General features: G+C 49.8%; 8 protein-coding genes across 9 annotated transcripts in view; 4 read left to right on the forward strand and 4 right to left on the reverse strand.

Annotated features, from left to right (window-relative positions):
* Positions 1 to 680, reverse strand: part of FVEG_02269 (palmitoyl-CoA hydrolase) — a gene marked incomplete at both ends in the record, with an annotated part of 912 nt that extends 232 nt beyond the window's left edge. The window contains one exon of the mRNA XM_018889482.1: positions 3 to 680. Within this exon, the coding sequence (XP_018745636.1) occupies positions 3 to 680 (678 nt within the window). The remainder of the gene's footprint in view (positions 1 to 2) is intronic.
* Positions 681 to 869: 189 nt separating this feature from the next.
* On the forward strand, positions 870 to 2,925 carry FVEG_02268 (hypothetical protein). Its single transcript, XM_018889481.1, has 4 exons — positions 870 to 1,423; positions 1,475 to 1,764; positions 1,819 to 2,515; positions 2,576 to 2,925. The coding sequence occupies exons 1-4, from the start codon at positions 1,117 to 1,119 to the stop codon at positions 2,677 to 2,679; spliced, it is 1,398 nt and encodes a 465-aa protein (XP_018745635.1). The 5' UTR covers positions 870 to 1,116; the 3' UTR covers positions 2,680 to 2,925.
* On the reverse strand, positions 2,514 to 6,885 carry FVEG_02267 (hypothetical protein). 2 transcript variants are annotated; one of them, XM_018889479.1, is made up of 5 exons: positions 5,201 to 6,885; positions 4,917 to 4,992; positions 4,648 to 4,862; positions 4,540 to 4,600; positions 2,514 to 4,487 (listed from the first exon to the last, which is right to left on the reverse strand). In XM_018889479.1, the coding sequence occupies exons 1-5, from the start codon at positions 5,750 to 5,752 to the stop codon at positions 2,929 to 2,931; spliced, it is 2,463 nt and encodes an 820-aa protein (XP_018745633.1). In that variant the 5' UTR covers positions 5,753 to 6,885; the 3' UTR covers positions 2,514 to 2,928. The 2 variants fall into 2 exon arrangements, with proteins under 2 accessions (XP_018745633.1, XP_018745634.1); XM_018889480.1 differs by having other exon boundaries at positions 4,917 to 6,885.
* FVEG_15014 (molybdopterin synthase catalytic subunit) lies at positions 6,125 to 7,199 on the forward strand. Its single transcript, XM_018904102.1, has 2 exons — positions 6,125 to 6,481; positions 6,539 to 7,199. Exons 1-2 carry the CDS (start codon positions 6,337 to 6,339, stop codon positions 6,886 to 6,888), a joined length of 495 nt encoding a protein of 164 aa, XP_018745632.1. The 5' UTR covers positions 6,125 to 6,336; the 3' UTR covers positions 6,889 to 7,199.
* FVEG_02266 (hypothetical protein) lies at positions 7,103 to 7,663 on the reverse strand (the record flags this gene model as incomplete). Its single annotated transcript, XM_018889478.1, has 3 exons — positions 7,103 to 7,212; positions 7,269 to 7,405; positions 7,467 to 7,663. 3 exons carry the CDS (start codon positions 7,661 to 7,663, stop codon positions 7,103 to 7,105), a joined length of 444 nt encoding a protein of 147 aa, XP_018745631.1.
* Positions 7,664 to 8,512: 849 nt separating this feature from the next.
* FVEG_02265 (hypothetical protein) lies at positions 8,513 to 11,700 on the reverse strand (the record flags this gene model as incomplete). The annotated part of the gene is made up of 1 exon (XM_018889477.1): positions 8,513 to 11,700. The coding sequence occupies exon 1, from the start codon at positions 11,108 to 11,110 to the stop codon at positions 8,513 to 8,515; it is 2,598 nt and encodes an 865-aa protein (XP_018745630.1). The 5' UTR covers positions 11,111 to 11,700.
* A 1,910-nt stretch (positions 11,701 to 13,610) lies between these two features.
* On the forward strand, positions 13,611 to 14,612 carry FVEG_02264 (hypothetical protein; the record flags this gene model as incomplete). Its single annotated transcript, XM_018889476.1, has 1 exon — positions 13,611 to 14,612. One exon carries the CDS (start codon positions 13,611 to 13,613, stop codon positions 14,610 to 14,612), a length of 1,002 nt encoding a protein of 333 aa, XP_018745629.1.
* Positions 14,613 to 15,091: 479 nt separating this feature from the next.
* FVEG_02263 (hypothetical protein) lies at positions 15,092 to 16,837 on the forward strand (the record flags this gene model as incomplete). The annotated part of the gene is made up of 3 exons (XM_018889475.1): positions 15,092 to 15,165; positions 15,232 to 16,310; positions 16,500 to 16,837. 3 exons carry the CDS (start codon positions 15,092 to 15,094, stop codon positions 16,835 to 16,837), a joined length of 1,491 nt encoding a protein of 496 aa, XP_018745628.1.
* Between the last annotated feature and the right edge of the window lie 299 nt (positions 16,838 to 17,136).

Below are 17,136 nucleotides of genomic sequence, written 5' to 3' on the forward strand. Positions count from 1 at the left end.
ACCTGTGCCCGCCCCTTCCAGTCCTCCACGTTGGTGCCCATGCCTTCAAACTCGCACAGGCTCTTGACCTGCTCCTGGGTCTTCTCATCCAGCGAGGGCACCTCTTCTGGGGAGAACGGGAAGCGCCACAGTCCGTGGAGGCGGGAGACTGTGCCGATGAAGTAGCTGTCTGACATGTAGGCCAAGGCGTTGAGATGTGCCTGGTGGCCACCACCAGCTGAGATCTTTTGCCGCGAGCGCATCCACTGTCTGCTCTTGCGGTCCTGTGGCTTGCAGTTTGGGTCCTGGGCGCCCAATACTTCAATTCTGTGGCTCTGGAACGGCCCAGTCCTTGCCCACTCTGGCTCGCCATCCCAGTCATCCGTGGGCGGGCTCACATCCTTGGGCAGGCTTGCCGCATGGCTGACCTCCCGTCGCTTCTTCTCAGGAGGTGTCTCACGCACGAAACTGATGGTGGTGGTAAAGATGCACGCGCCCTTTTGCCGCGCTTGGACCGTGCGTGTTGAGTACGAGCGTCCGTCGCGTACACGCTCAACGTGGTAGAGAATGGGTATCTCAGAGTTGCCCGCGAGCAGCCCCCCCCCCCCCCCCACGGAACTTCCCCAGGGGCAGCCTACAGTGCCTAAGGTAGATACGTATATGTAAGGGCTCTCTAGTGGCTGAATTGCATGGATCCACATCTATCAAGGCAGACTCAGACTCAGACTCAGACTCAGACTCAGACTCAGACTCGCGCGTTTTAGTGGCGTAGGCACTGCCTAGGTACCTACCTGCCTCAACCACCTGGGTACCTTAAGTCTTGGCACTCTCCAGCTCATCAAAAGCCAAAAAGTTCAGCTCCTCCTCTAGAAATCAAAAACTACAATTGTCATCTTCATCTTCATCTTCGTCTCACTCCTTTGTATTAAACTGCCGACGCTAAATAAATACCTTGGAATTAAGCTTATTTCTTTCTTTCTCATCGTACAAAGTCCATATATATATATACATATATTTTTTTGGTTTTCGTTTCTTGTTATACATCTTTATACCGTTGCAGATCGACGCGTGCTAGAGTTTCATCGTGCACACCAGTCATCAACTCTATTCGCCCGCCTCCCAATTGACTTTGGCACAATGCGAACCTTTACGCTCCTAACGTCTCTCGCCGTTGGGGTTTCTGCTGGCACTGTCTCTGCTCCAATTGTAAAGCAAAGATTCCACCATGAATCGTCCCTTCACAGCCGCGACACTCTCAGTCTCGCTGCTCTGAACAATATCACAGGGGGTGGATATTACGCCGAATTTCAAGTCGGTACCCCAGGTCAAAACATTAGCTTTCAGCTTGACACAGGCAGCAGTGATACTTGGCTCAACTCAGATGAGACCGATCTCTGCAATAGCAGAACCAAGCAAGAGGCTATTGGCCCTTGTATGACTACATGTAAGCTACTCTCCCATCTCACCCAACAAGGAAGGCTCTTATTCTCTGTAGTTAAACCTGACGACAGTCGTACCTATAAACTGGTCGACCCTGATGGATTCGACATCACCTATCTTGATACCCGCTCTATTAGTGGTGATTACTTCAACGACACCGTCACCATTGATGGAAAAAGCATCAAGCAGCAGAGACTAGGCCTCGCGACGAAATCTGTTCGTCCAACGGGCCTGATGGGCTTGGGCTTCTCTGCAAATGTCGTCGCTAATGGGACGTACCCAACCATTGTCGAGAATATGGTGTCTCAGGGCCTGATCGACCGAGCTGCCTTCAGTCTCTGGCTGGTAAGCACCAATGGGAACAACAATAATTGACCCCTGGCTAATAAACTCCCGTAGAACGACCTCAGTGCTGAGCAAGGAACTATCCTCTTCGGCGGTCTCGACACTGAAAAGTTCGTCGGTAAGCTTGCAACTCTGCCCCTGTTGCCTGACCCTTCTACTCTCAACCTCACTCACTTCACCGTCGCCTTTGAAGGCTTCGAGGTCAAGACACCAAAGGGCCAGGAGATCAAGATAGACAGTCTCAAGAAAGACACCACTGCCATTCTCGACTCTGGTGCTACCGTCTGCCTCTTGCCAGAGGCCCAAGTAGCACCTATCTACAAGGCCTTTAACGTCCTGAGTGTGGAGGATGTCGCTATCCCCTTTGTAGACTGCGCCTACGGCAAAGACAAGGGCAAGGGTGTTAGCTTCGACTTCAAGTTTGACGGCAAGACAATCTCTGTTCCCATGAGCGAGATGGTCATCAATGCCTTCCCCGACAAGCAGGAAATTTTCGACGACCCTCAAGTCTCTTCCTACTTTGATGATTGGGACAGCGTCTGTATGTTTGGAATCAGCCCTGTTAGTCAGTATGGTCTCACTGGGGGCGTTACTCTCCTTGGAGACACATTCCTGCGCTCTGCCTATGTTGTTTATGACCTGGCAAATGAACAGCTGGGCATCGCTGAGGCGAACCACAATACTGACGAGTCAAATATTGTTGAACTCAAGGAGAAGGACACCAAATTCCCAGATGTTACTGGTATTGAGGGTGAGTCGTCTATCTTGTCCGTTTCATTCTTATTTATTTACTCGACTAACACGTTTACAGGCACCTCCAGTTCTGAAGAGGACGATAATGCCGCCGGTCATTTGTCTCCTTCTTCCATGGTGACACTCATCGTGGCTGCGGGCATTACATGGGCTCTCTTGTAAGCATGGGAATAGACTGGCAGTGGAAGTTGAAAGCCAGCGTCAGACGTTGCAAGCGAGTTCGCGCATGTACATAGAATCAAGACACTGGTTTCTTCCAGTGCTGTATTTAAAAATGATACCCATTAGTCAAAGATGTGCGCCTGTCGTTGGCATGTCGAGTTTCGTCCTCGGTTCCTCAGCAAATTCTGAACGCCTTTTCCTATCTATGTATATCCCAACCTACAATTACATTGCCTTTGTATCAACATCTCAGCCCATCTTGTTGTATCGCTCCCGTGCCCTGTCCTGTACCGTATTCACATATTCAGCGTAACTGTTCTTTGTCTTGCGTTCAGCAAATTGCGCTGCGTCGCCAAGATTGCCACCCTCTGCCCCCAATCCAACGCCCTCCTGGTAAGCATTTGTCTCGATGACCTCGGTTCGCCCATCTCCATTGGCTCCGAGACCTGCACCGGTTGCCCATCCCATCTTGGCCAGCATGCCTGCTCCCTTAGACTGAACGGGCTTCGGAGGGGGCGCAGCCTCTTCCGCCTTTGGGCCCGACTTGAGTTTGCCTTGTGGTGCGGCTGTTGGCTTTGTGGGCTGGTTGAAGGCAGCTCGCCTCTCTTTAGCACGATCGCGATATTGCGATGTCGCAGCTGCTGAGTCGGGGTTCTCTTGGACCTGTTTCTGAAGTCTCTTGTCGCGTGCTGCTAATCTGGGCAATGCCGCCTTGACCTGTTCTTCGTTTTCCATTGCGTTCTTGTGGTTCCGAGATTTTTCATGAATGTTAACTTCATCCACAGATTTGTACTTGCGCATGCAAATCAGGCACATCAATCGATCACGATCGACATAAGAGACTGGTGCATCTCCAGAGACTGAAGTCGCCTGTGTCGTGCTGCCGGGAGTATCCGCCTCATCAGGCGAGCCCTGCTTGCTGGGGGCCGCATGCTCTGGAGGACCAAGCTTCTGTGTCCCTGAAAGTGAGATCTTAATAGCACTCTGAGGTTTCGATAAGTCTCCTCCTGAACCTGACAGGTTTATGCGAAGTGGGGTCCGATTCACATCGCTGAACTCAGCCTTGTCCTGTCGTGCTGGTCTAGCATCTTTCTCGACGCGAAGCTCATCCCTCTTGCGCTGCCACATGGCCATTTGGCCCGCCATCATTGGCACAGACTTCTTCGTAGAAGAAGCAGCGAGAATTCCCTCTGCTTTGCGCTTCTTTGACTTCTTATCGTTGCCATCTTCCTCGGTTGTTCTTGAGGCACCTTCGCCTCCAGGAGGCTGCTCATTAACAACCTGTGGGCTCGGATACACATGGTAGTCTCGGTAGCGAACACGAAGGTTGGGGTTGAGCAAGGGTCTGAACGACAGGTGCTCGATTTCCGGTGTAACCTCGCGCTGTTCGGGCAAGAAAACTCCCATATGAGTGCTAGATACTGTCACTGGGCATGCTGCAACAGTAAATGATCGAGATTTGTGAAACTTTGTCATCGCGGCGGATGCGTCTTCCAAAGTCCAGAACTCGGCAAACCCATATTTAAATGATTCGTTAGTGTGCGAGTCACGCATAAGGAAGACCCGATGAAGGGAACCAGGTCGAGCGCCGTAACCTGTCGTGTCACCCGTCGGGGCTGTGGATTTCAGTTTGGGTGCTCCATTAGACGTGTCCTTGGTTTGGTAGGGCTTCACAAGCTCTAGTCGCTTCATGTCTTCGGCTAGCATGTCTTCAGTCACAAACGACGCCAAGGGGTAAACGACAAGGATTTGTGCGGGTACATCCGAAGCATCTGCCATGCCTGTGAGGCTCAATTGCCAGGCTGGGGCTACAACTTTAACATTAGCTTCCATCATTACTGAAATGTTCGCTCAACTTACCAGCCTGTGGACCGCCACAAATCTTGCATTTGGTTCGGGTAGAAAAGTTGGAAAAGTCACACTATCTCGTTAATGGTTGTGTAGCTGAAGCTGTGGGAGCAAACATACAGTAGGACAGATCCAGTCACCACTGGGCACTCCCCGAACATCGGCTTCATCACGCGCATCTCGATTCCGAGCGTAATGGATGTACGCATCGAATCTCCCTTCTGGGACGTCATCAGTGGAATGCGTCATCTCAACAGGAAGCTTTGGATAATGTTCTCTCATAAAAGCAACGGCATGGTCAACTTCCTGGAACTGCACAAACGCTCTGCGATTTCCTGTTTGTAAGTGTCAGCAACAAGAACCTGAAATACCAAGTACATCTCACTAACCCTTGGAAGCGGAGACGCGTACGTCAATGGAAGGGAACTCGGCGGCAACTGAGTTGCTCAGGATACTGTCGCGCAGCTATAGGCGGGGGAATTAGTCTTGAGAACTGGCATCAACTGGTTTCAAGGAATATGTTGCGCCGCTGGTGCCGGCTAATTGAGGACAAATGCAAAGGACAACAGCAGCCTTTTGTCCGTCCTCCAAAGCAGTGAGGCTCGACTCCATCAGGCCCAGAAGTCTGCATTTGGTTCTTGTAACAATTTGTTTAGACCGATAGGGTACCAACCTCGTTCGACGATATACTGAAAGGCAGGCCTTCAAGAATGACGGTGTCGCTAGGCTTGCCAGCATCTCGCGTTGGGCTGCCGGAGCGACCGCGGTTATGATAGCTTCCAGACGGAGACTGTGATCGTGGATCATCGCCGTCGCGGTACCGTCCTCTGCCACTCCGCTTGTCGTCCTCATGGCGTCGTTGCCCTTGATCGTTGCTGTTGTCTATGTAGCCATCATCATACATGCCTCGGTAGTCATGTTCGTCGCGGGAGTTGTAGCGCGCTTCTCGAGATGCGCCGCCTCTTCTTGAGTATCCATCATTGTGACGGCCAGACCGGTTGTCGTAATCGTAGTCGTGGTCTCTTTCGTCATCCCGGTATCGAGAATTTCTCTCTTGAGGATCGTTGCGGAAAGCTTGCTTGGGCGGAGACCTGGAATGATCTCGCCGTCCCGTGGGGAAGTTAGCTATGAGGCTCAAATCATCCATGAAGGTCCTTCTCAAGTTTCCCATCTCTACCTGAGGCTCGGGTTGTGTGTTTACCCTGCCGCGATCGGTAGCCGGCATCTCGGTCTTGAAATTCGTCGCTCATGTTCATCTTGGTTTGCTAGTCGTCCCTCTAGCGATCGGAGGATCGCATTTGGTAGCCGTCACGCACAGCAGCTTTGGTTAACGCGGCGTCGTTTGTCAACTCGAGGCGATTTCGGATTTAGAAACGGTTGGATGTGAGAGAGATGGGAAAAGAAGGGTTTAAGTATGATGAAAATTGTCTAAACGAAAGTCAAAAAGTCACGGCGGCAGGGAGGAATAAGATGTCGAAGTGGGGCTTAGTCACCGCGATGTGATGCGCTCATGTGAGTGCCATCACCAGCGAATAACTTGAGCAGGCAATCATAGGTAAGGTAGCAGGAGAAAGTGATTAAGTACAGAAATCAGATAGATCAAGCTATCTAATATCTACTATAGGTACCTATCTAGTAATTTCTATTGGGCCTTTCCCGGCCATGATAGTCTCAAACAAACAGTATGGCTTGACATCTATCTGACCCCCTTCCTTACATAAACCAAGCCCACTCTTGATAGAACAACTCCGAAATATAAACTCATTCTTATCTCATCTCATCTCTCCTCCAACACTTGTTTAATAGAAAATGGCAACTCAAGAAAAGGCTCAAGATCTCTGGGAACTATCAGAACAAAAATGCTATGTCGCTCTGACTCACGATCATCTCAATGCCCAGGCCATCATGGACCGGGTGCGCAGCCCCTCAGCTGGCGCAATCGTGCTATTTGCAGGTAGCAAGTTCTTATCCCTCACAGGTCTTTGTTCACAGCGAAACTGACCCAGCCCAGGTACCACTCGTGATAACTTTGCAGGAAAGCCAGTGAAGGAACTACAATACACAGCTTATCACCCCAGAGCTCTCAAGTCCATGATGGCCATTGCAAAGGACGTTCGCGATAAGCATGGTCTCCGCGGGGTAGCCATGATCCATCGCCTCGGACCTGTACCTATCGCAGAAGAGAGCATACTAATCGCCGTCTCGTCACCTCATCGACAAGCGGCGTGGCGAGCTGGTGAAGAGGCGTTGGAAGAATGCAAATCCAAAGTTGAGGTTTGGAAACGTGAGGAGTTTGAAGGTGAGGGGGGGATATGGAGAGCAAACCGAGATGGAGCTATCGGACAGCGTGAAGAAAGCTGATGCCATTTCACGCAGATTGGAAATAAAAGGGATATTTAGGTAATTCATATTCTTTTCTTAAGATCATCAATATTTAGACGCTACTATTCTGTCTTGCAGGCATGACGGATCCCCTGGCCTCTAAACCACCAACGCTACCATGCTCCGGGCGTCCCGCTATCGCCAAACCTGATTCCAATAATACACAGAAAACATATTTTTGACTCTAGAAACATCAAGACTCTATCTTTGGCGTTTCCTTCTCGTAGGCAGGCGGAGGTTCTCGTATGAGCTCAATGGGACATCGGGGAGGGTATTTGATTCCGTGCGCTCCACCATACATCACTATCACTTGTGTAAGTACTAACGAGCGGACGGCCAAAGACTGAACTTATACATACCGATGTGTCCGTCGTAAGCCTCGGTAAATGTGACGTCCATGCTAAGGCCTCGAATATTGATGTCTTCTTTTAATGCCGTGGGATAGACGATGATACCGTATTCAGCATGGAGGACTCGCCAAAACGAAAGAGGAAGTCTGAGTCCAGTTAGTTAGTTCAATGCTCATGCATGTTGCAGGTAGTGAAAAAACTACGTACTTGTACTGATTGTGTCTGATGCAAGCGTGTACAAACAAGCACACGGTCTCGAGAACCAAGCGCCCGTCATTGATAGCATCGTCCAGTTCATCAGCTGCGAGGTCATGTACCCGTTGAAGACGCTCCTTGGAGTATTTCATGGCGATTTCCCACCCCTTGGCGATTTTATCGAGGTCTGTAACTGGCCACGCCTCCATTTTTACTGATTTTGTACCTTGAGTTGGAGAGGGATTTGAAGATAGCAAATGGTGAGGTGGTGTAAGTGGTTACTGTTGTGGTTGTTGCACTATCCTCCGCCTACCAAGAGCTTGTGGTAATGTTAAGTATCTGAGGACTTGAGAAATGATATGGAAGTAATTACGAATGGGAGATAATGTTTTGGGTGTTGAGAAGTTGAAGATACTCAGTCGCGAGGACCTCTTTGACTCAAATATCCAATTCCTACCTATTCTTTTCAGGTTCTTCTCACAGAATAAGTCAGGGACCATCAAGGTGTCTCCTCCTGCCTCCACGCCATACGCCATCACGGCCATACCTTACCTACTACTTACCTACCTAGTACCTTAAGTTGTCTTAATCGTTAATCACAAAGGTCCTCATACCTTATTCCACCTTCTCGATTCGAGTTGAAACCATTCTCCAATCACGACCCTTGAACGTGCGTCCCTCTTGATTAACCGTGGGGTTCATCATGACTCTGCATGAGGGGGAGGGGCAATCTCGTGAACCCTTCTGGCCACTTCCTCATGTCATCATGCCATGCCAACTCCGATCACGGGGTCTCCACTAGTGTTGCAATTAACGGATATGTGCTATGAGTGCTAAGATAGTAGATAGGGTATCGATATTATATAGGTAGCTGAGGCTCAATTGCCTACTCATACAGCCAAGGCACCTCCAAAGGTACCTGGGTAGGTTGGTATATATATATACTAGGTCATAAAAAAAATCAGATCGCTCATGGTATCTCTTCGCTCAGTCTCCATCAACCCATCAAATCTCATAGTATTACAGACCTCTAAACACATCCACAAAATGCTCTCTTCTTACAAAGCGTAGTTTTCGGTATGTAAGAAGATCTCTTCAAGCTCATCATCTCCCCAGATCTCTGCCTGGAGTCGGGCAACCGTATTGGCAACACCAACTCTCATAGAGGGTGGGCCACATACGAAGACCGCCGTGCGTCGGCCAAGGATGCCTCGTCCATCAGCACCTCCTGTTGCCCATTCCTTCAGCATGTAGCCTAGGTCAGGACGGCCATACTCAACGCTCCATCCTCCATCGATCTGATGAGGCACAGGGAACGCGAAGCGCATCAGACTCTTTTGAAACTCGGTTGGGGTTTGGGGGAAGCCGAAGTCAAAGCCGGATGGGGGACCGAAAGTTGATGTCGGTCGTGGTCTTCCGGCCTCGGGGTTAGATGTCCTGAGGTGAGCAAGCTCAGGAGCCCGAACTGGGAATGCTTCTTCTTCCGTAGGGAACGACTCTGGAAGTCTTCTCGGAGACCTTGGCGCGTAGTTAAACTGGGGTGGATTATCTTGCTTCATGGGTCTGAAATGGAACTCAGGGTCGTTTTTAATGGGTTCCTCACTGTCACCAAGAGGAATCTTCTTGTCCTCGGGATAACCGTGACCCTCAAGTCTCCTCAGGGTCTCATCTTGGTTGGTAGGGGGTGGTCCCGGAGGAGGAGGAGGAGGAGGAGGGATTGAGTGAGGTTGCAGGTACTTCTGTTGAGGGAGGGCCGTGATACGGTCCTCGTCCTCGGCCCGTAGCTCCCTCTCACGCTCGGGGTCACCCTGAGCCTCGGATTGGATCAGGGCAGAGTTTCTTTTTGAAGCGATGCCCGCTACAAAACCGTCGAGCTTGTCATGGAACATATGACTCAAAGCTCGGGGTCCGTTAGGACCACCAGGGCCAACCTGACTGAAGGGTCCAGGTCCTTCCATGCCTGGTCTCGCTCTCACAGCTGATGTTACAAAGAACTTGCAAGTGACGCTCTCGGGGGGGGCGGCCTCGCGACAAATTCGCAGCTCTTCTCTGAACCAATCCATAGCTTCAAGTCGCTTCAGAGCCCAGACTACAACAACCTTCTTAGTGATGGCCTTGCCATCCCTCATTCTCTTGATGAGGTTAAGGAGCTGTGACACAAGGGCAGTGATACCGCTGCCACCGGCAATCAGGATGCAGGTGTCAAAGGCAGCTAGATCGCGGCGCATACCGCCATAGGGGCCGTCAAGAAACGCGCGATAGGTATGAAATGGTCCTTTCTCAATGGCAGTATCAAGCACCTTTCGTGTAAATCCACCATAGGGTCTGAATACCAGAGTACAGTCACGGTATTGCTCGCCGTACTCTGATGGGAAGTCATCGCTGCATAGCGACGAAATGGTGAAAGGATGGTTCTCGAAGATGGAGATACCAGGCATACGAAGATAAACGTATTGGCCAGGCTTCCATTTCATCTGCGTTGGGATTGTAACTTTGATGGCGTTCTCTGCCATAAGAGTAATAGCAGCCTCATCTCCAACCATGAAAGACATACGCCAAGGCTTGAGCCAGTTAAGCTTGAACAGCCTGACGAAATAACAGAATGCCCATATACCTATTGTTGCATAGAGGTAGGCCCACGACATGAGGAAGTTCTTAGTGTGCCAGAAAAGGAGACCAACGTAGACGATTCCAACGGGTACGTGGAGAACCACAAAGATCTCGTAGGCTGTCCTCCTAATGAAGGGCAGTGATGCGACACATAGCCAGATAAGGGGTACAAGACAGGCGATGCCAGTGCCATAAATGATGCCACTGCCACCGGGAAACAAGCGTTGAAACACCTTCATTCCACCGTCATCCCATACAGGCTGGATATAAAATGGAATGGCGTGGACGAGGGATAGGAACAGACAGAGGTAGCCTGCCCATCGGTGGAAAACATTAAGCCGCTCGGGGCCGATGCCAATGATAGCAGTAAGGATATTCGCCTTCATGCTGGTTGCGATGATCCATGGTGTCAAAGCAATCGCAATCATGCCGGCTCTAATCGCCAAGGGAGGTGATCCGAACTGAATGCTCTGCCAGTATAGAGGCTGTTGCAGGAAGCAATAAAGGACGACAAAGGCGAGAGTAATGAAGACAGTAGTAAGAACTGCCAGTGAGGAGAAGGTGATTCGGCGTTTTCCAATCACCAAGTCCGGGATAGGACGATAAAAGATCCATCGAAATAGAGCCAAGGTATCGTTGATGATATTAACGGAGGAAAAGTGTGCTTTCGGTCGGAAGTTCTTCTCGCCCATCATGTCATGACCTTCCGGGAAGAAATGCTGGCTCTGAGCACTGCGCATCCCAGACATGGCTTCTACCTCAGCATTGTAGAGATTTTGGTAGTGCTCCTCGACCTCCTGTTTGTAAATAGCTTGTCGAATCTTGTCCTGCCAGAAATGCCAGACACGCGTAATGAGAACAGTGCCCATCAAGGCGAGGGCGAAATAGGACCATCCTCGGCCGTATTTACCAGACTTCTCCCATGGGTCTATTGTATGCGCCTGGACTAAACCAGGTGGGCTTGTCGGTGTTAGGGGAATAGAAATACGCTTGATGAGGCCGGAGAAGGTCCTTGTAGCCTCGTCCATATATGAGTTGGGAGCCATTTCGACCAGCGTTAAAGCTCAGTAAATTTTGGTGGTATTTGGCGACAGAGCGCGGAGCAGGCTTTTTAATTCGACATCAACGGCGGCGACTTCGTATATCTTTATGTGTGTGACTTAAAGTAAGTTGAGACCAAGGGCATAAGACGGCAGCTTGGCTGACTGGTCTCAATGGATGGCGATCTGTTGAGTTGCGCCCAGGTCAAATAGTCAATCGGCTCGAATCGAAGAATTCCAGACTCTCCGATTAGAGGTACAAAGGCAATAACACAGATGATAAACGAAAGGATGCGAACGCCTTGAACTTAGGGTATTGGGAAGCAGGGTCTTAAGACGGGGAGCTACAGTGGAGTCTAAATGGGCATGCGGCCGAATATATGGCCTCAGGCGATCGGATCCTCACCGTCGAGCGGAGAATGGTAGACTGCAGATGTAAGGCTCAGCAAACATATTGCAGCTGGTGGGTGGCTCTTGTGATACGGCGGCGGCAAGCATGTCACTACTGTGCAGGCAGACAGGGATAGGAAGAGGTGGAATCCAAGATTGACATGCGGGAAGAGTCTGTGCAGAAAACGAGTCAACACAAGGACCAGCGGCTGACGGAGCTCTGATATTGGCCAGCTCATGAAATGCCGTCTCCCCATGAGTGGATCATTCGGCTGTCACACAGCCGCGAGCTGGCGTGGTTGAGAGAAACAGACGCAGCCAGAGTGATGAAGGTGGGTGACATGCAGAATTAAGAGAAAGGTCAATCCATAATGAGAGAAACACGATGGCGGGATGTGGATGTTTTCTGGTTGAGGGGACCAGGATGTAGGCTCTATGTCTGCATGTTGGCCGGGGATCATCATCAACGATGGCTGGGGCATGTTATTGTTTCTCTACTCGAAACTTTGAAGTAAAGTTATTTCTTGGACAAAAGCTTCATTGCGTCTTTCCCAAGGCTGCTGTGAAGATGTGATGAACGCTGTAACAGCTTGACAGTAAAATGAGACCTGGCGCTTGCTGTACGGGACGAGAAATTAGCGTTGTGATAATATAGCTGCCGAATGTTTAAGCTCTCAACGGCTGTTGGCTCTTCCACAACCACGGGAAAGATGAGCATCTGAATAAGGCTCAGGATTGGGTGCTGGAAGCTCCCGACGCATCTGGCCAAGATGTTCCTGGCACTCGAGCCGTGATCCAAGCACTTGCTTGAGCCATCTGCGTTGGTCTATCCCCCCTCCAAGAACGGGTAATTGCTCTTAGAGGCCGCTGATGGACTTGGGGGCTGAATGGTAGTCGAGAGGAGAAGCAACCAGGGTGGAGTCTTCAAGGTGTAACGCTGTGATGAAATGCGATAGGCTAACATGATTGGCCGACAGACGCAGTGACGATCCTTGCAGATTTTCGATGGCTTCTTTAACGGGCGGTAACAGGCGAGTTCTGATTCGCTCTTTGAGGTGATTAGCCTTCTCGAGATTTAATCGCATGCGTCCTTGGATTCGTGTACCGCTTCCTTCTTTCAAAGCCTCGAACCTCATTTGAGGATTCCCTTGTTCATATCGGGCATTTAGAAGCTCAAAATGGTCGAGAATCATCTGGGCGTAATATGATGGGCCAGGAACGGTTTGCGTTGATGTTGAAAGGGTCTCTAGTCGTTCGATAATGTATCGAAAAAGCCTGAACCAACAGAGAGTCGCACGACATCATCATGGCCGTTAAGCATGTTGGTGATATGTTGCCTCCCATGCAGTTTCTGCGGACCGTGGCGGGATAAATGCCATGATGCGAGGGGACCGACAAAGGATCCAAGCTCCCTGTCAAATTTTGCTGTCGCCTTTGCCACGCCTCATGGATACCTCACGATGTACAGTAGTGTCGGATGAGACGGAATATGTTATTGGTGATGTTGGTTGACTTGTGCTTCTTGTGACTGTCGATCTTAACGGTGTTGTTGGTGATTGACCTTTTGACGGTGGGTAATGTACCAGGAAAAGAGGTCGGCAAGTCCCTAGTCAAGAACAACGAAGAGCATTCTCAATACAGAAGTTGTGACGTTGGAAAGCGAAATTCTAATAGCCACAAGAGGTGTCTCAATTGCATCAACCGCACAATATGGCCAGGCAGTGGATGATATTCATTGATTATAGCTGAGGTAACGAAGTGCAATAATTGAGTCCAGTCAAGTGAGTCAATAGGAAACAAGATCAATTATAATGTCTAATTGAGCCAAATACAATAGCAGTTTGTCAAATGTGATTGTTGATATCACGAAATATCCCAATACAAATATTAACTATTTGGGTAACTTACCCTGCGTTGAAGCTTGAGGTCGGTCAGCCTTGCACCTGATAGAGCCTATCTGACTGGTCGGAGCTCAACCGAACCCCACTAAGGACCCCACGAGGCTGTGAACATCGCTCCAACTTTTCATCATCCATTTCTCATATCAAAAGTCAACCACGGTCGAAATCCAAACTTACATTAATTTCTGACCGAAGGTCCAGTTAAACTCACTACTATGGCCTCTACTAAGGGACTCACAAGGACGACTTTCGCTAAGCTGTCGCCTCATCCGTATCTGCTTGCCAGTCTCGATCCCACCTCTGATGATACCCGCCCAGCTCGAAGCAATGGCCGAGCCCGAAACGAATCTCGCAAGCCAACAGTCAACTTAGCGAGCTTGTCACACGCTCATGGGAGTGCTGTTGTTCGCGTCGGCGACACTACCGTCATTTGTGGTGTACGAGGCGAGACTATCTTGACATCCAACATCCCGAATTATCGTGCCTCCAATACCGAGACCGAGTTGAAGGACTACGACCTCCTGGTGCCCAACATTGAGCTTGCTACGGGTTGCGCTCCTCAGTTTCTCCCAGGCGGTCCACCAAGCACTCTTGCCCAGACTCTCAGCACACGTATATACTCCCTTCTTCACAGCTCCAGAATCATCAAGCCTGATGACCTGCGAATATGGCACACGCCACCATCAGAAGACCTCGAAGATCGCATGGAGGAGGGCGGAGAGGATACAAGCAACGAGAACCGATCCGTTGTGGCTTACTGGGTGCTCTACATTGATATTTTTTTCATCTCATTTGATGGAAACCCGTTTGACGCCGCATGGGCTGCTACAATGGCCGCGTTACGAAACACGAAGCTTCCTGGAGCGCGATACGACATTGACCGAGAGATGATCATCTGCTCCCACAAACAGGCCCGACCTCTTCGCATCATGAACATTCCAATCGCATGCACAGCAGTTGTCTTTACCGGCAAAGAAACTGACCGACCCACTGACGGCAGGTTCTGGCTACTCGTTGACCCAGACAGACTTGAAGAGTCACTCTGCGACGAGAGTGTAACGGTCGTGGTGGATTGCAAGGACGGGGATCTCAAGATCTTGTCCATCTCCAAGCATGGAGGGACTGCCTTGACGCCCCAGTTCCTCACGTCAGAGCAATTCTTAGGCTGGGCAACGAAGAGATGGGAGGAGTTCAACGCGGCCATTACCCCATCTTAGATTAATGATACCCTAATGAAAAGAACATGCATCCATTCACAATTGCATACAGTCGTGGTTTTTTACCATTATAATCATGAACTAAGTTGGATCAAGAAATGTGTCAAGGCCATTCGACCCACCCTTTCAGACTTTATTCTAGGGCAGGAGATACCGGAAGACAAATTGCTCTACCACTCATAAAGTGAGTAGTAATGAAACTACCACGCCACGAGCAATGTTCCGCCAGAAGTGGTAGATATTGCGTAGAGGGCTGAGCGGATGGTGAGAAAAAAAAAGAAGAAGAGAAAGAGAGGAAAATCTCGGCCAATCCTTTTTCATTGCTGGGTGCTGAAGTGCACGGGCCATTTGATTTTACTGCTTACATACCTATCAACCCTGCCCCACCTGAAATCTTCTTCAAACTTCGCGCATCATAAAAAGGCTGATCAACTTCCTCTCCCTTCCTCTCCTTCTATCCTCCCAGTCTCAACCTCACCATGGAATCCCTCTCAGACACCCTATGGGATGTAGTGATCAGCGGCACTGGGCTACAACAGTCCCTCCTCGCCCTGTAAGCTCTGGATTTCATTGTTGAGATGTTGCCTCGGTCGGACTGACCCAGTCTTCATTCTTGAAGAGCTTTGTCGCGTTCAGGCAAGAATATTCTACACGTCGACCCCAACGACTTCTACGGAGGCAGCGAAGCCGCGTTCAGCCTTCAGGAGTTAGATGAGTGGGCTGAGAAGAACCGGTCAACAGAGCCCTCGCGGTTGTTCTCTTCTGCGGAGGTGAAGCGAGACGTTGACGCTTTGGGTGCTACACGATCCTATAGCTTGGCTCTCGCGCCGCAGCTGATACATTCGCGGTCGAAGCTGGTGACTCAGCTCGTCGATTCGAAAGCATTTCGCCAGATCGAATTTCTCGCTGTCGGTTCCTTCTACATCTTCCAGCCACCTTCAGATTCCTCGTCGACACCATCGCTTAGTCGGATACCCTCGACCCGCGAAGATGTCTTCTCCAACAAGTCCATTCCAGCTCGGTCCAAGCGGTCCCTCATGAAGTTCCTCAAGTTTGTGCTTGACTTTGATTCGGAACCTCATAGCGATGCATGGCAGGCGCGTGCTGATGAGGAGCTGGCCCAGTTCCTGGCCTCAGAGTTCAAGCTCGATGCTGCACTTCAATCTTACATCATCACACTGACGCTGAGTCATGATGGGAAAATATCGGTCAAGGATGGCTTAACCGCCATCAACCGACACATGACATCGATGGGTGTTTTCGGTCCTGGCTTCGCTGCAGTCTATCCCAAATGGGGTGGATTGTCAGAGGTGGCTCAAGTGGGCTGCCGTGCTGCTGCGGTCGGTGGTGCAACATATATGCTGGGATCTGGCATAAAGGATCGGAAACGATCGGACCAACTCGATGCTCCGCTGGAGCTCTCATTCACGAATGATATCGACGTCAAGGCCAAATTGATGGTCCAAGGCGCCGATGCAGCTGACTCTCGCAGGATTCGAATCAGCAGGCTCACTGCGGTCACAAAGTCAAACTTGTCTCCGGTTTTTGAACTTCTTACTGACGGTGCTCCCACACCGGCTGTCGCAGTAGTGGCATTTCCTTCAAGCACTGTCACCGTCGAGGACGAAAGTCTGCACGAGTTTCCAGTCTATGCTATGGTACACTCAAGCGACACTGGGGAGTGCCCTTCTGGACAATGTGAGTTGCACCTTATTCTTTCTTTTATTCTCCTTGGTGTTATGATGATTCACATACCGAATACTTATCTACATTGTCTGAATCCTAATGACGATCATTATCTCTGACAACCTGATATACACCTCACGCTTTTTATTATTGTACTCGACACATGATCAAAAGACAATCATGCTAACAAAAGGTCAACAGATGTTATATATCTCAGCACTGTCTATACCACATCAGCGAAATCAGTCCTCAACAAGGCTCTTTCGTCTCTGATTGCCGCTATTTCCAAAAGCCAAGATGTGCCTTCGCCCATCTACCAGGTTTACTACGAACAAAGTAGTGGATCAAACTCTTTGAGCGTCGATAGAGACATTGCTACTTTCCCGCCCCCGTCGCTGGGTCTAGCATTCGATGATTCCATCCTTGACTCTGTTCATGACGCTTGGCAATTGATTACTGCTGAGTCGGAGGGCACACCTGCTGATTACATGCAGTTTGAAGATCGAGAGGGCTGGGTGGATGATGACCCCTTCGACTAGATAATATCAAGAATAATAATAACAATCATCATGAGCGAAGTATTTCAATTTTTGTTTCACTAAATATGATGATGTATCAAGTGCTCGCCCGCTGAATGAATATCTTACGGACCAGAAATTCCCCGTTACTGCCTCGTTTCCCATCCCCAAATCAAGATATATACCGTTGACCATATTCCACATATGCTGTCAATACCTGTGATCCCATTTTGATTTCATGTCAAGTGTTCCCCGAACTCCAAGAATTTGGTGACTGATTTCCCCTGCAAATGAAATAGGCAACGCCGCGTGAAAACGTA

The sequence above is a fragment of the Fusarium verticillioides genome, chromosome 6, assembly GCF_000149555.1.
Source record: "Fusarium verticillioides 7600 chromosome 6, whole genome shotgun sequence".
Taxonomy (NCBI): Eukaryota; Fungi; Ascomycota; class Sordariomycetes; order Hypocreales; family Nectriaceae; genus Fusarium; species Fusarium verticillioides.

Bases quoted from the DNA above. Each gene is read 5' to 3' on its own strand.
- FVEG_02267 (XM_018889479.1), bottom strand. From the start codon at position 5,752: ATGCCGGCTACCGATCGCGGCAGGGTAAACACACAACCCGAGCCTCAG. The intron at 4,863-4,916 runs GTTAGTGAGATG...ACTTACAAACAG, and splicing joins ACGCGTCTCCGCTTCCAAGG to GAAATCGCAGAGCGTTTGTG. The intron at 4,488-4,539 runs GTAAGTTGAGCG...TTAAAGTTGTAG, and splicing joins TTGTGGCGGTCCACAGGCTG to CCCCAGCCTGGCAATTGAGC.
- FVEG_15014 (XM_018904102.1), top strand. From the start codon at position 6,337: ATGGCAACTCAAGAAAAGGCTCAAGATCTCTGGGAACTATCAGAACAA. The intron at 6,482-6,538 runs GTAGCAAGTTCT...GACCCAGCCCAG, and splicing joins CGCAATCGTGCTATTTGCAG to GTACCACTCGTGATAACTTT.
- FVEG_02268 (XM_018889481.1), top strand. From the start codon at position 1,117: ATGCGAACCTTTACGCTCCTAACGTCTCTCGCCGTTGGGGTTTCTGCT. The intron at 1,424-1,474 runs GTAAGCTACTCT...TATTCTCTGTAG, and splicing joins TGGCCCTTGTATGACTACAT to TTAAACCTGACGACAGTCGT. The intron at 2,516-2,575 runs GTGAGTCGTCTA...ACACGTTTACAG, and splicing joins AGATGTTACTGGTATTGAGG to GCACCTCCAGTTCTGAAGAG.